The sequence below is a fragment of the Ptychodera flava genome, chromosome 11 (genome assembly GCF_041260155.1).
Source record: "Ptychodera flava strain L36383 chromosome 11, AS_Pfla_20210202, whole genome shotgun sequence".
Taxonomy (NCBI): Eukaryota; Metazoa; Hemichordata; class Enteropneusta; family Ptychoderidae; genus Ptychodera; species Ptychodera flava.
In genome coordinates this window covers 5,077,740-5,091,687 of record NC_091938.1, presented here as the reverse complement: position 1 = coordinate 5,091,687, position 13,948 = coordinate 5,077,740, and the positions used below count along the sequence as shown (strand labels likewise).

The 13,948-nt window shown below is 39.0% G+C and overlaps 1 protein-coding gene across 1 annotated transcript in view; it reads left to right on the top strand.

The window, feature by feature from the left end:
- LOC139143341 (titin-like) overlaps window positions 1-13,948 on the top strand; it is a 215,696-nt gene that overhangs the window by 123,359 nt on the left and 78,389 nt on the right. Inside the window, exons 54-77 of the mRNA XM_070713578.1 lie at window positions 90-166; window positions 434-616; window positions 1,040-1,298; window positions 1,646-1,697; window positions 1,876-2,055; window positions 2,230-2,372; window positions 2,857-3,038; window positions 3,350-3,460; window positions 4,790-5,032; window positions 5,376-5,617; window positions 5,762-6,108; window positions 6,643-6,808; window positions 7,215-7,418; window positions 7,557-7,789; window positions 8,138-8,281; window positions 8,539-8,626; window positions 8,834-9,014; window positions 9,209-9,392; window positions 9,730-9,849; window positions 9,983-10,513; window positions 11,521-11,669; window positions 12,088-12,253; window positions 12,397-12,546; window positions 12,856-13,044. Coding sequence (XP_070569679.1) covers window positions 90-166; window positions 434-616; window positions 1,040-1,298; window positions 1,646-1,697; window positions 1,876-2,055; window positions 2,230-2,372; window positions 2,857-3,038; window positions 3,350-3,460; window positions 4,790-5,032; window positions 5,376-5,617; window positions 5,762-6,108; window positions 6,643-6,808; window positions 7,215-7,418; window positions 7,557-7,789; window positions 8,138-8,281; window positions 8,539-8,626; window positions 8,834-9,014; window positions 9,209-9,392; window positions 9,730-9,849; window positions 9,983-10,513; window positions 11,521-11,669; window positions 12,088-12,253; window positions 12,397-12,546; window positions 12,856-13,044 — 4,524 coding nt within the window. The remainder of the gene's footprint in view (window positions 1-89; window positions 167-433; window positions 617-1,039; window positions 1,299-1,645; window positions 1,698-1,875; window positions 2,056-2,229; window positions 2,373-2,856; window positions 3,039-3,349; window positions 3,461-4,789; window positions 5,033-5,375; window positions 5,618-5,761; window positions 6,109-6,642; window positions 6,809-7,214; window positions 7,419-7,556; window positions 7,790-8,137; window positions 8,282-8,538; window positions 8,627-8,833; window positions 9,015-9,208; window positions 9,393-9,729; window positions 9,850-9,982; window positions 10,514-11,520; window positions 11,670-12,087; window positions 12,254-12,396; window positions 12,547-12,855; window positions 13,045-13,948) is intronic.

The following is a 13,948-nucleotide window of genomic DNA, read 5'->3' as shown; positions in this document are numbered from 1 at the left end:
TTAACAAATAATTTTCATCAAGATGTGGATTATGAGTATCTAAAGAGAACACATTGCAACATTCTCTCCATGTTTTCTTGTCCTTGTAGAAGAGTCATCATCAGAATCAGAAAGCCCACCTGAAGATCAAGCCGAGGGTATTGCTCCAGTACCCACCAAACCAGAGGTAAGACTTCATCAAAGCTTACAAGTTCTTTACAAGAATCTCTTTCAACACCATTTTAAATAGAGCAGACCCCAAGCAACTGTTTGATGATACAACATGTTCTGTATTGCCAACAACAGTCACTGTAAACACATGTATGTATCTTGTGTTTTATAAGTTTCCATTTTCTGTAGTATTTGCTGCAATCAAACTAGCAACAATATTAATGTAGCTTTTATTTGCAATAGTTTGTCTGACTTGTGTCCAATTATTTGATTGTCTTCAAAGGTCACCAAAGTAGCCCCAGCAGTACCCAAAGTGACCCCGACTGTACCCAAAGTAGCCCCAACTGTACCCATCCAGAAACAGGTGGCACCAGTTGAAGTAATCAAACCAGTACAAGCACCAGTGGAAGCTGCATTACCAGCACCACCAAGGCCACCTACTAGATCACCACCAACTTTCACCAAGGTAAGCTGTTTGTTCACATCACTAAGGATGTATATTATCATGACATAGAAATGTTCCAAATTATTGGGCAGAGGAACCGTACCAGTACGTTACAGTGGAGATTTCTTTGTGAGATATTGCTTTCACACTTAAACCCCAAGGTCAATTGTGCAGTAGCATGCAGCATTTGTGCCAAGCAAACTGGATGATTTACTCATTATAATAATCCTAGAAAGTAACCAATATACATAATCAAAGTGATCGTATTTTTCTTGCAGGAAAGCACATTTCTGTGTTCACATTTTTACTGAATGTTCAAACTGTACTGTTCTTCTCTGTAAGGATGCAAAGAACGATGTCATTTGTCAGAGGTGTTTCCATAGTGATCTACAGATTCATCAAACTTGTCTCTGATTTTAACCATCTTTAAATTTTGTACAACAGCCACTGTCTACAGCTACTGCGACAGAAGGCGATTCTGTAGCATTGGAGTGTATTGTGCGTGGTCAGCCACCACCTCAGGTCCGTTGGTACCGAGAAGGTGCTCTCATTGAACCATCCATGGATTTCGACATCAGACAACAAGGAGATGTCTGCATCCTTGCTATTCCAGAGGTATTCATTGATGATGCCGGAAAATTCACCTGTACTGCCACCAACTCGGCAGGAAGCAAATCCACCACATGTTACCTTAGAGTGTTAGGTAAGCCAGTATTTCAGCTGCCTTCAATGTACTCAGCTGCAAAATGTCTGCTTTTTTCAGAGAAAAAAGTGTCTTTACTGTTGACTTTAGGTATAATGGAAGTAAGATTAGTCTTGTCCTCCTTAGCAACTTAAATTTTTCAGAATTCATGATGAAAATATGATGTTAATGCAGCGACAAACATACATTTACAATGTTCCATAATTTTGGAAGTACTATTTTGGTTGAACTTCATTAACTCTTTAATTATTTTGCTGAAACTTTGCTAAGGGAGACATATATTAAAGTTTTGAAGATTAGTGTGATTTAGGTTAACTTTGATGACAACTACTTTTTCTCCCTAACAGAGAAAGAATTGGCTCCGCCAGAGAAGATTCCAAAACTGGCAACACAACCTCTGTAAGTATTGATTGTGTTTTACTCTTTCAAGAAATAAAAACTCGTTCCAATGTTAACATCAATTTAATGTACAGCACTTCACTTTCATGTGCCTGTTTGTTAAGATGTATTACAAGTTTGACATTGCATATTAAAAAAACAGCAGCTGATACCATTTGGATTATTTTTCCACCTGTAGGAAAGAGGCACCCACTCAAGTAGATGCCAAGGAACCTAAAGCACCTATATTCACCAGGAAGTTGAAACCTGCCAAGTTCATTGAAGGTGGACAGGCGTACTTTGATTGCCAAGTCAGGGCCAACCCAATACCAGAAATTACATGGACAAGAGATGGTGTACAAATCAGAAGTGGCTACAGGTTAGTTCCTGTCTCCGAGAAAGTCAATGAAAATATCTTGTGAGAATAACCAATGAAGATGATCCAGGAAGGACATGAACTACTTCGGATTCTACAGTTGGCGTTTGACATTTCCCTTTCAGAATCAACAGATTCATATTTGTCATGATTTTTTTGCACTGTCTGTATTTTCAGATTCAACATCAAGTACAACGAGACAACTGGCATTGCTCAGATGATGATCACAATGATGTTAGAAGAAGACATTGCGGAGTATGCTTGCACTGCTGTCAATGTGGCTGGTGAAGCCACAATCAAGGCTCCACTGCTTGCTGCAAGTAAGTCATCACAAAGAGACTGAAAAAAATCAGTTCAAAAAAAGGAAGCTGAACTCTTAAGAAATAACAGAGTACTCTAGCACTGCACATGTCAGGTGACTTTTACATTGAAAGATAAACACAGCTGAAAGAAATGTGGAGAAATCTTTGATAACATTGGTTTTTATGTAGCACAGTATACGAAAAGACTCAGAAATATCATTCAACTATCATAATAAACAGACAAAAATAATTGCTCTGTGATAACGTAGAAAATCTACATTATGTCATTTTGTGTCCATCTTTTGGCCTTTTCATCTTGCCCTATAAACCCAACCCAACCCAAACCAAACGCACCCCCTGCCATTGTGTTTCAGTGTTGTTGCTTGATCTCTATAGAGCGAAGCAAGGTAGTAAGTGACCCAAGTTGTTGGTGTGTTCAAATCTTCAAGTTTCCTGCTCTGCAGGGAAATTGACAATATGGCATCTTTTCTTTGAACTTCAGGTCACTATGACATCTGGCTGCAACGTGAACAGATGAAACAGCAGGAAGAGGTAGACAAAGCCAAGCGTGACTCAGTGTCTAGAGAATTGGAAGACAGTCTACAACGCAGACGAGGAGGGCCAATGTCACCAACAGTTGATAGTGGCAGTGATGTTGACAGTGCTATCTTCCATGATGAAGGGGTGAGACACTCATCACTCTCTCTCTCTGTCTTCAGATCATCTCTCTGTACACTGGTTTCACTTCACCACAACTCTCACAACGACAGTGGTCCAGTATATTTCTAATATGAATGAAAGGCAATATCATATTGTCATTCGTATGAGTTATCAATGTCTCCACACAATCGTTTTCAGAATGAGTGTTACTGATGTTAGGATTTCAGAATGGTTGTGTACTGCATTTCATTTCTGTGAATGGAAGACTGATGGCTCTGTTGTATTCTCTTTCTTTCCTTCTGTTCCCTATCAACGTTACATTTGCATCGTCACAGGAATTCACAGTACCTACCTTTGAAAAGCGTTTGTACCAGGAAATCTCATTCCGGGAACACAAAGCCCCTCGCACTGGATCAGACATTGAGGCAGATAGATCTATATCCGAGGTCTGTGTCCAATACAAAACAACTGTCTGCATGAAAAAGCATGCGTTACAAATAACACATTTTAGTATATAGAGATACGGATACCGATACATTACTGCTAACAGAACATGTTTACTCATAGAGACAGTTCTTGTATGTTGTATTTGTTATAGTTTAGGCTACATTGGTGCAGAGTGTGAATGTCATAGTGTGCATGTATGTTGTCCCAGAAACTAACCAATTATTTATCTTGTTCACAGGCATGCTGTTTATTTTGTCTTGTTATTTCTCCTGTGTTTTGCATCATGGCATTTCTAAGTTGTAACTTTGTCAGCGATGTCTTGCTTTGTCTGTGTGTAGGCCTACAAAGTTTCACCCTTTGAAGCACGTCTTCAGAAAGAGATATTCTATCGCCAGAAGAAAAGCAGCTTGACTGAATCTGACTTGGATAGGAGTTTTTCCGAAGTGGTTTGTAGCAAGGCTTCTCAACACATGTCCAAAACATCAAAAACCTGCCATACCACAAACCCTTCCCCCATCAGATTCTTTCTCTCCAAAATTTTGTCACCATCATTTTTTACAGCAATTGCAATGATTTTCATCAATTCTCATTTTACCGTAAAAGTTTAGGTTCTCCATCCAATAATTTTATATTTCATTATATCTAAGGATATCTGTTTGTCTTTTGGGTGCATTAAAGCCTAAATCGTACTGAAATCTTACTTAGAATCAACGTTCCAAGAAAATATTGGCAGTATAACAATGAATTCAAAGTATTTCCATATTCAAAATTGTACATAACTTATTATGAGAATTTATGAAAATTGTTGTCAAATTCCGATGTGCAAAATGTCATTATCAGTACTTTTGTCAGAACTGCATGTTTTCAAGTGTGTGTTCACATGCAATAACTAACATTTATAGATTTAATTCCTTTTACAGTGCTCAACCCAGTCTATTCATGCTCAGTGCCATACACCACAAGCTGTCACTTCTTCCAAATTTCTTTGACTCTCTCCCTGTCATCATTTAATGAGATATTCTCAATATCTTGATCCAGACAACTTGTTTTCTATTGGTTCTCATGATCCATGTGATAGTCATGTGATACTGTTTGACCAATACGTAAGTTGTCTGGTCTTTATTAGTATGCAGAGATTTTGTTCCATCATAAGCAAGCTTCTACTTTGTGGAGAAGTACCTCATTGTGTGTGAAACCCCTTCTCAGAGTATTTCAAACATATCCACATTTAACATACATATCAGAAAACCCTTCACCCAATTTCCTTCACTGACAAAATACCAAACATTTCAACGTTTTAAAGTAGCATTTCTGTGTTTTGTCAACAGGAGATTAAGACACCCAGTTTTGACGAGAGACTCCAACACGAAATCTCAGTCCGAGACAAGAGATCTGGAATATCAGAGACAGAAACCGAGACCGAAATCACTGAATCTGAATTGGATGTCAGTGACATCCCACTGGACAAAGCCAAAGCACCAGAGTTTGTGAAGGCACTGAAAAATCTTAGATTGATGGAAGGAGGTGCGGCCACCATGACATGTAGAGTGGATGGCTACCCCAGAGCAAAGGTAAATATATCTAGAAGAAGCAAAGCAACAGATTCCCTGAAGCAATATTTTAATTGTTCTTTTTGTAGGGTTGCTGTTTCTGTACAATCAGGTTTCTGATTTAGTAAGATAACTGACAGACAGTGTTATTTTCAGATTCTTCTTGTCTTTTGAAATCACATCAATCCCAAATTGAAAACTTTGATTTGTAGCTGATCCAATGGTGAGAGCATGTATATTGAGTTCAAGAGTCTAGTTTATCGAGGTAATACTGATGCTCCGTTGAATACGTTCTTAGCTCAAAAGCGTACTGTAACTAACTGTATCTCAGACATATAATTATTTTATTTGAAATTTATTCCAGGTGCAATGGTACAAGGATGGTCAGATGATTTACAAGTCAAATCATTATGACATCCGTTACACAGAGGGATTCTGTTCTCTGAGGATCAACATGACAATTCCAGAAGATTCTGGCACGTACATGGTTGTCGCAACCAATATGGCTGGACGTGCGAAAACTGGGGCACGTCTCCTTGTAGATACATCTGGCGTAAGCACAGAGACTGACAACATGAGAGGTTTAATGGCTGCCATGGTCAGACGGTGAGATATATTAATATTTTCTCTCTGCAATATACTTTCATAAATACCACATTATTGCTGTATGTTTTCTTTACCTTGTTCCTGAATTCACTTTGAGGTATCCCAGAATGCATAACTAACACTTGTTTTACTCTGCCACTACAGTGATACAGTGCCCTACCATGCACCAGACAGAGCACCGGCAGGAGGTGAAGTGAAAGAAAAACACATCCGTCCAAACTTCCGTGAAGTTCCCAGAGATCTTCACGTCAGGGAAGGACAGATTGCTCGCTTCAATTGCCGTCTGACTGGGCGTCCACCACCGGACTTGGAATGGTACTTGAACGACCAGAGAGTGGAAAGAGATGCTACACACAAAGTGATTGTCAATGAAGGTGGCATCCATGCATTGCTGATCACCTTTGCTACTCCCGCTGATAGTGGTACTTACACCTGTGTGGCTAAGAACAGAGCTGGAGAATCCAAGTTCACTGTTACACTCCAAGTTGATCGTAAGTCATTTCCTCTACCCAGTTGCATAGTCTTAACCATTTCACAATGAATGGTATGGTCCAGTTCCATTGTTTTATATGAGACTGGACCTGTACACAGAGATTTGGAGGTTAAACTTTTCACCACCATTTGTTGGTACATCCCACTCTTTTCATAGGGATGGTTGACAGAAGTGAAAAAGTGTCTGCACCAACACATGTGAGGTCATTTTCAACATCAGCTCAAAATGATTGCAAATGTTTGTAACGTGACTACCGGGGGGTATATATTGCTGTATGGCTGTGTGTTATACAAAACTCTCATCTCATAATCATTATCATAACATTCAGAATTCCTGTAATTATGCTGATGGATAACATATACAGGTGTTACTCTAATGATTGTTTTAGTTCAGAAATGAAGCGATGACTTATCTGCAGATTGAGATAGTTGTTCAACAGTTTTCCAAATACAAATATCATCAAGCTCTGATTGCACACTCATATTGACCAGCCAGAGAGTTACAAAGCTGAGAATTCTCTTCCTTCCTACAGCTAAGCAGCAGAAAGTGGCTCCTGAATTCCTGGAGAGAATTGAGAATGTGGAAGTGCAGGCCGGAGAGCCAGTTGTATTCCAGTGTAAGGTATCCGGAATGCCTCCAGCACAAGTCAGCTGGCAAAAAGATGGACATTACATCACCAGAGGAAGAACACCTTACAAGTAAGAAATACACCAATCACATTTGGAGTGTTTTGCCATTCTTATGAAAATAGGCCAAGTTTATTCTGTAAAGTATGGTACTCTTCAATGGGAGGCATCTAGGAACAGACTTGTGCGCAAATTAAATGTCCTCGAATCTTGATATTCTTAGCTATATAATAGCTAGATTTCTTTGCAAGATTGAAAAGAAAATGGGGTAACCATATTTCCATTTTCATATTCTGGAACATCAATTGTGCAATCTTTAGTCATTCAGTCAAGGCATAATAACTGACAATTTGCATCTCAAATGTTTGCAAACTTTCTGTACCTTGATTCACCAGAAAGTAGAGGATCAGGATTGCTTATCAGCCTCTTATAGAAAGTCATTGTAACTGATAAATATTTCATACTTTTCACTTTTCAGAATGGAAGGAGCTGACGGTACTCACACACTTACCCTTGATAACGCTGGTCGCTATGATAGTGCATGGTTTACATGTACTGCATTCAACACAGCTGGAAGAGTGTCATGTCGTGCCAAGCTCAACGTCATTGTACCTAAGCGTCCAGTTGCAATTGACTCAGGAGAGAGGCATTTCACCGTCCCCAAGAGAAAGGAACCAGCTGAGTATGTTTTAATTCTTGATATTCCCAAGTTTTGTAATCTTTGCCATAATGTGTCATTTTGCCTCTAATGCTCTGTTACATCACTGCAATATCGGTAAGTGGATATAAAATTCAACATGTTCTGATTGTGTTATTTCAGGCGTCCCATACCTGAGCCAGTCTACACAGTGCCCAGCTACGTCCAACCTGAGACCTATTCTGATGATGAAATGTTTGAGAAAGAGAAGGTACAGCCACCAGAATTCAAGAGAAAGATTTCCAAGATCACACTGAAAGAAGGAGAAGATGCCCACTTTGAAGGTCGCATCCTACCAATGGGTGACCCAACCATGAAAATTGAATGGTTCAAAGACGGAGAGCCCATCAAGCAAGGTTTGTTGAGAATACCCTCCATTTTCACTCGCAACCATCTTTAATCACTGAAATACTGAGAGTTGTAAATCTGATTCAGCAATCACACTGCCATCTCAATCCATCCCTGATATTGTAAATACATGCAGATCATCCACGTGCAAGAAAACAGACAGATTACATTGGCTCATACAAGACTTTACATTCCGTGTACTTCTGATGTTTACTTTGAATAAAAACAATTTTAAAAAACTGCCCAACTCTGAACTATTCGAAATGTGAGTTTCAATGAACACAGAGGTTAAAATCCTTTACACAGCATATTTACATTGCAAGTAGAAAAAAAACCATAATTCTGTTTGTTTTTAGGTTCACGTTTCAAGACAACAGCAGAGTTTGGTTATGCTGCATTGGACATTGCCTATGTGTACCCTGAAGACTCTGGTATTTACATGTGCCGAGCCACAAACCAGGCTGGTGTTGACGAAATGTCGGCTGAACTCAAGTGTAAAGGTAATTACTAACATCATTAGAAATTCTCCAGCATCAATAACTACCATCATAGTACAGCAAAGTATATTGAATAAGTAATATTGCAGTATTCAGTGCACTAGAAGATACCCAATTTGTCATTAATTTGAGTACTTTAAAATTTGCTAAATTATGAAAAAATTATTTCTATTGTGATTTGTCTGGGTATAAATTTGTCAGTTTGAGATACTTTATGTGAGCACTTGCTCTAACATATGTGGTGATTTCATTCTGTTCAGCACGAAGAGCTCTGATCATGGACAGTCAATTGCCAGAGGAGATGAGAGGCATTGAGAAGACCATTGAGTTTGAAGAAGCCATCAAAAAGTAAGTATATTCGGGAAACCTGCACAGTCTTAAAAAGCACCCTCTTAGGGTATATACGAGCCATTGTGCAACTCCCTGAAAATCAATACTGGTCCAGTGTATTGGCTTTAGATGTTGTTACTGTTACCTCAAGTGACCCTGAACTTACCTTTAACCTCCTGTATTGATTATGCTATAACTGGTTTTGTTTTTTTCCGTTCCATCCAGGGGTGAAATCAAACCAGAGGAGGCCATGTCTGATGAGGAGGAGGCAGCCCCCCCTGAGATTGTCAAACTGCCAGAACCTGTACACACAACAGAAGGTGAACCTGCACGCTTTGGTGTCAGAGTCACAGGAAACCCATTACCAAGAGTTCATTGGTACAAAGATGGTCAAATGCTGCATAAGGTAAGTCCAGTCATTTTGTCTTTGGTCAAAATTCTGATGTACATTGGAAAAAAATTGCAATTTTAGTTCATGTTTGTGTATTTCTAGCTAGTTTAGGTTAAGTACAGTGTATTTACATTCATGTAGAAATGAAACTTTTGAATACAAGTGTAAGTTTTTCAGTATCTGTATCATGTTTTTCCATTCTCACACAGAGTTCCCGCTACAAGATAGATTTTGATGGACTAAACTACCTAGAGATTCCAAAAACACGTCACTATGATGGAGGCGAGATCAAAGTGGTAGCCAGAAACAAGTATGGTGAAGTTTCCCATACAACTACACTGCAAATTGATAGAAGAGAAGGATACGGAGTCCAACTGAAACACACCAAGATTGGTATGTAATAATAAGACACAGTATGTAATAACCACTCAGGATGTAATAATCACACTCAGTGTGTGATAATTTTTGTAAAGCATGTAAGCTCACTACTTTGCATCTCGTTTAATGAAAGATAGACTTAATGACAATCTCACAGAATTTAGAGTTTGTCTGCGAAGACTGACAAGAAGGAAACGGCATTGGCCCTGTACTCTTGTTATAAAACGCATTTGCACGTTTCGCTCTATTCTATACAAAATGAGCCATGAAGCCTTTTTCAAGCCGTGTCTGAAAACTTTGCTTTCCGGTTTCTCAAGCTAACGAGACTCCATATTTTTTGTTTTCATTCTAGGACCTAAAACAGCTTCGAAGCATGAGCCTGTGAGTGTTGAACTCAAGAAAGCTTTCAAGGACCGAAAAGCTGCTCCTACAGCTGGAGTATCACCCCATCTGAAACACATTACAACCAAAGGTAGGAACCTTACACGAATATCTGCAACACCCCATACAATTTATCAGAACCCTTTTCATTCAGATAACAAGGAAACTTCTACCTGTTGTGAAATAGAAACATTTGCAAGCTTACATTTTCTTTATTTCTGCAGGTGAGAAGATTGAAGTCTCACCCGAGCTTGAAACCAAATTTGAACGCGCCAAGCAGACTTCAGTTGAGACCACCCACAGGCTTGAGAAAGAACAGCTCGTAAAGAAGGAGAAAATACCCAAAGTTGAAGCACCTAAAGGTGAGCGCAAGAAGGTTGCAATCAAAGAACCTCCCAAAGAAGAAACTCCTAAACCAAGGAAAGATGTCGTCCAGCAACAAGCGGTCACAAAGAAAACCGTGACATTACAGACACAACCACCTTATTTTGTAATGAAACTAAGTGACCACGATGTTGTGCAGGGTCAAACTGCTCGGTTTGACATCAAGTTTGAAGGTGTTCCTGCACCTGAGGTGACCTGGTACCGCGAAGGTCACGAGATTGAATCCTCAAAGGATTTCCAGATCATTAGGGGAGAAAACTACAGCTCGTTGATCATCATCGAAGCTTGCCCAGATGATGCTGGTATCATCACAGTTCAGCTTGTCAGCGATTCAGGCACTGCTACTTGCTCTGCACGTCTCACTGTACAAGGTATCTCTCCTATAGCCTGCAAAAACTGAAAGCCAACAGCTTCCATTCAACACAGCAAAGGAGATAAAATATCTCTACCTTTCTTAACCTTGTCATACTTTCTGAGATCTAGAGGCAAAAGCTTTCACTTGAATTTCTCTGCCCAGCACACCTTATTACATCTCACATTTGCTATCTCTTGCACAATCTTCAAACACTTCTCTGTTCAGCTTTGCTGTTACTTTCGCAAAAAAAAATTTTGCCACTGAAAAGATCAGAGCTCAACTTCAGTGGTGTTTTTGGTGATGGGTCTTGCTGGCTTACTGTTGAATGGAAGCTGCAATCCACGTCCAGTTTACAACATGGATGGTATTTTGGTTTTCTTTTCTGTGAAAAAACAGACAAAACTAATCCAGCATGCATCACAAATGTCTCCAGATCAACAATGTCATGTCCATTTGGTATTGGAGTCTATAACATTGTCAACCACTGTGATCAAATGACCTCTCAACATCTGTTGTCACTAACCTTTCATGTGGTAATCATGTGTCTGTATTTGGAGTTCATGTGGTAGTCATGTGTCTGTATTGGGAGTTCATGTGGGAAACATGTTATGTCATGTTGTAATACTGTTTAATAGTGTTCTGCATGAGATTTTTTATGTGTAATACTGTTTAATAGTGTTCTGCATGAGATAATGATAAAACTTACTACTCCAGGTATTGGATTTGCATGTAGAGCAATAGATATACACATCACATTCAACAACCCCCATATAGTTTTAGGTTTATTGTATGTTGTTGTTTTTTTTTACATTCAGCATTTTTCATTAGCATTATTCAATACAACACTGACATTGTTTGTTAATTCAAATAAATGTTGTGTCATGTTAACAGAGGAAGTTCAATTTTAAATGTATTTATTTTCATGTGTTAAACTTGTCTTGGTGCATCTTCTTGACTGGTAAGTCAGAAGTAAGTTGTCTCACCACTTTGTTATCCTTGCCCATTTCTTTCCCTGAAATCTAGAACGCCCCAAGTCTCCAGATGAACCTGAGGAGAAGATTGCTCCATCTTTCACCACTAACTTGAAAAATCTTGAGGTCAAGGCTGGTGAACCAGTCAAATTCACTGTCACCATCACTGGATCCCCAAGACCTCATGTGGCATGGTATAAGGTAAGGCAAATGATAGACTTCATAGAGTTTGGTATGAAATGGTGCTTCTGTTCACCCTTTAACATTTTAGACATCACATGGAATTTTAGCAATACTATCAATCTTCATGGGAGGGAATATCTTCTTTCTGATAAAAGCATTAAGAATCACGTTTTCATTGTTTGATCACCAAAGATTGTTACAGCTTTATTGTTTTGCGAAGTGAAGTCAGTCCTTTATACTATTACTTAGGATGAAAAGGTTATCGTAGAAAAAGAAGACAATCTGGCCTCTTTCAGGATAACATTGTACATATTGAAGCAAGTAAATTATCATTAGCTCGTCAGAGAATACTTATCAATGTAGAACTATATTTCCATGCTGATATCTTTTTATTGACAAAAATGTACAATTGCTTTTTTTGACATTGTGTATACAGAGTGGTGTAAAGATCTTCCCTAGTCTACGGTTCAAGATTCTGTCAGACCAGGATCAATACACATTGCTGATTATACAGACTGAACCTGATGATGCTGGCACCTACGTCTGTGAAGCTGTCAACGCTGCCGGCAAAATGACTGCAAAGGCAGATCTGAAGATAGAACGTAAGTTTTTCCATGATTTCAATTTTTATTTCTACCTTTCATAATTCCTGATGTGTTTTTAGGTTTTAATTTAACAGTTCCCGGGAAACTCACAGAAACATTAATGTACTTAAGAGCCTCTGATTGGTCCTTTGCTTTCACAGCACGAACACCTGGCTTATCTGAAGTAGAGTCTGAGACAGAATCCATGCGGCATGAGACGAGGGCACCTGGAATCAGAGTGGGCCTGAAAGACTGTTCAACTAGAGAGGGCGCACCAGGAGAATTTGAATGCCACGTAACAGGAAGGCCAGGTAGGAGTTGCAAGAAACACTCAGGAGAGTTGGTGACAAATGTTGGGTTAGTTTGGTCTTGACCACGAAAAGACTTGACAGAAATTCTCTGATTAAAGTTATATTGTTATTTGATATGTGCAATGCTGTGCATTATCTGTAACCAGTCTTGCAACAGTAATCTATCGTGACAAAATTGGCAAGAGAAGAAAGGCTAGCCCTTATTTACATATGTCAACTTCCCTTTTTGCTTAGAGGAGCAATCAGCAAGTTTCAAGTTTAACTTACTTGACGATAGTATGATGCATGTATGACAATTTTTACCCACAGATCCAGTTATCACCTGGTACTTAAACAAGGCTATCATCAAGCCTTCAAAGTACTTCCAGATGTCTTACAAGGACAAAGTCGCCAGGCTTCACATAACAGAGGCCTTCCCTGAAGATGAAGGCACATACACTTGTGAAGTCGCTAACACCAAAGGCTCAGTCACATCATCTGCCATGCTCAGAGTGGAAGGTATGTTTGATGACGATGAATACTACGGCTAAAAGCAAAAATGAACCATCTGCAAATGGGAAAGAAAAAAAAAATTTACTACTTGTAGGGTTCAGTTTGCAGTAAGCCATGAAGGTGTTCATGTCGTCGTTGACATGCTCCTATTTGTGTTTTGTATAGTGCATGCATGGCATCAGCTTTATAATCATTATGTAAGCATCACATAGTGTGTGTAGCCTGATACATGATGTAGTCTTTTCACTTTTATCTCAATGTAAATGTGATTAATTTATTGACTTAATGTTGAAGACAAATGTAAAAAATCTGAATAATTAAAAAAAAAAGAAAAATATATGTCGGCAAAATAACTAATGGAAGGTGAAGACAGCAAAGTGCAACAAAAATACAGAATGTTTGAAATGAGGCAACAGAAATCAGGTTAAATTCGCTTCTCCAGCCTGATGTTGGTAGGATGGAAACCTTCAGGACGGTAGATTTTGTGTGATTACTAACTCACCGACCCTCATCACGTGTGCTGTTGACAGAACTACTTCATTGCCCTGTGACTGTGTTATTTGACCGCACCACAGTACAATGCGAGTAGAAGTGTCTCTAACCAATGTTGCTGTGGTGTTGATGCCAATGGTGCCAGCCTGCAATGCCAATGTCCACTGCGTTTTTTTTATCACACTAAGCCCACAGGAAAAAAAAAATAGTGAACACTACTATTGTTGATCTTTTTTGCACTGATCCAGAGTATTTTTTGCACAGTTCTCTCTAACTGGCCAGTTCGCAATCTTAACTGAAATGAAACTTTATTTATTTATTTAAATATGAAGAAACAATGTTTGCCACTGTTATCTGCACTTCTGTGCTTGTAATACTAACACTTTAATCCTTGTCTGCTGGTGTTTTGGAATGATCA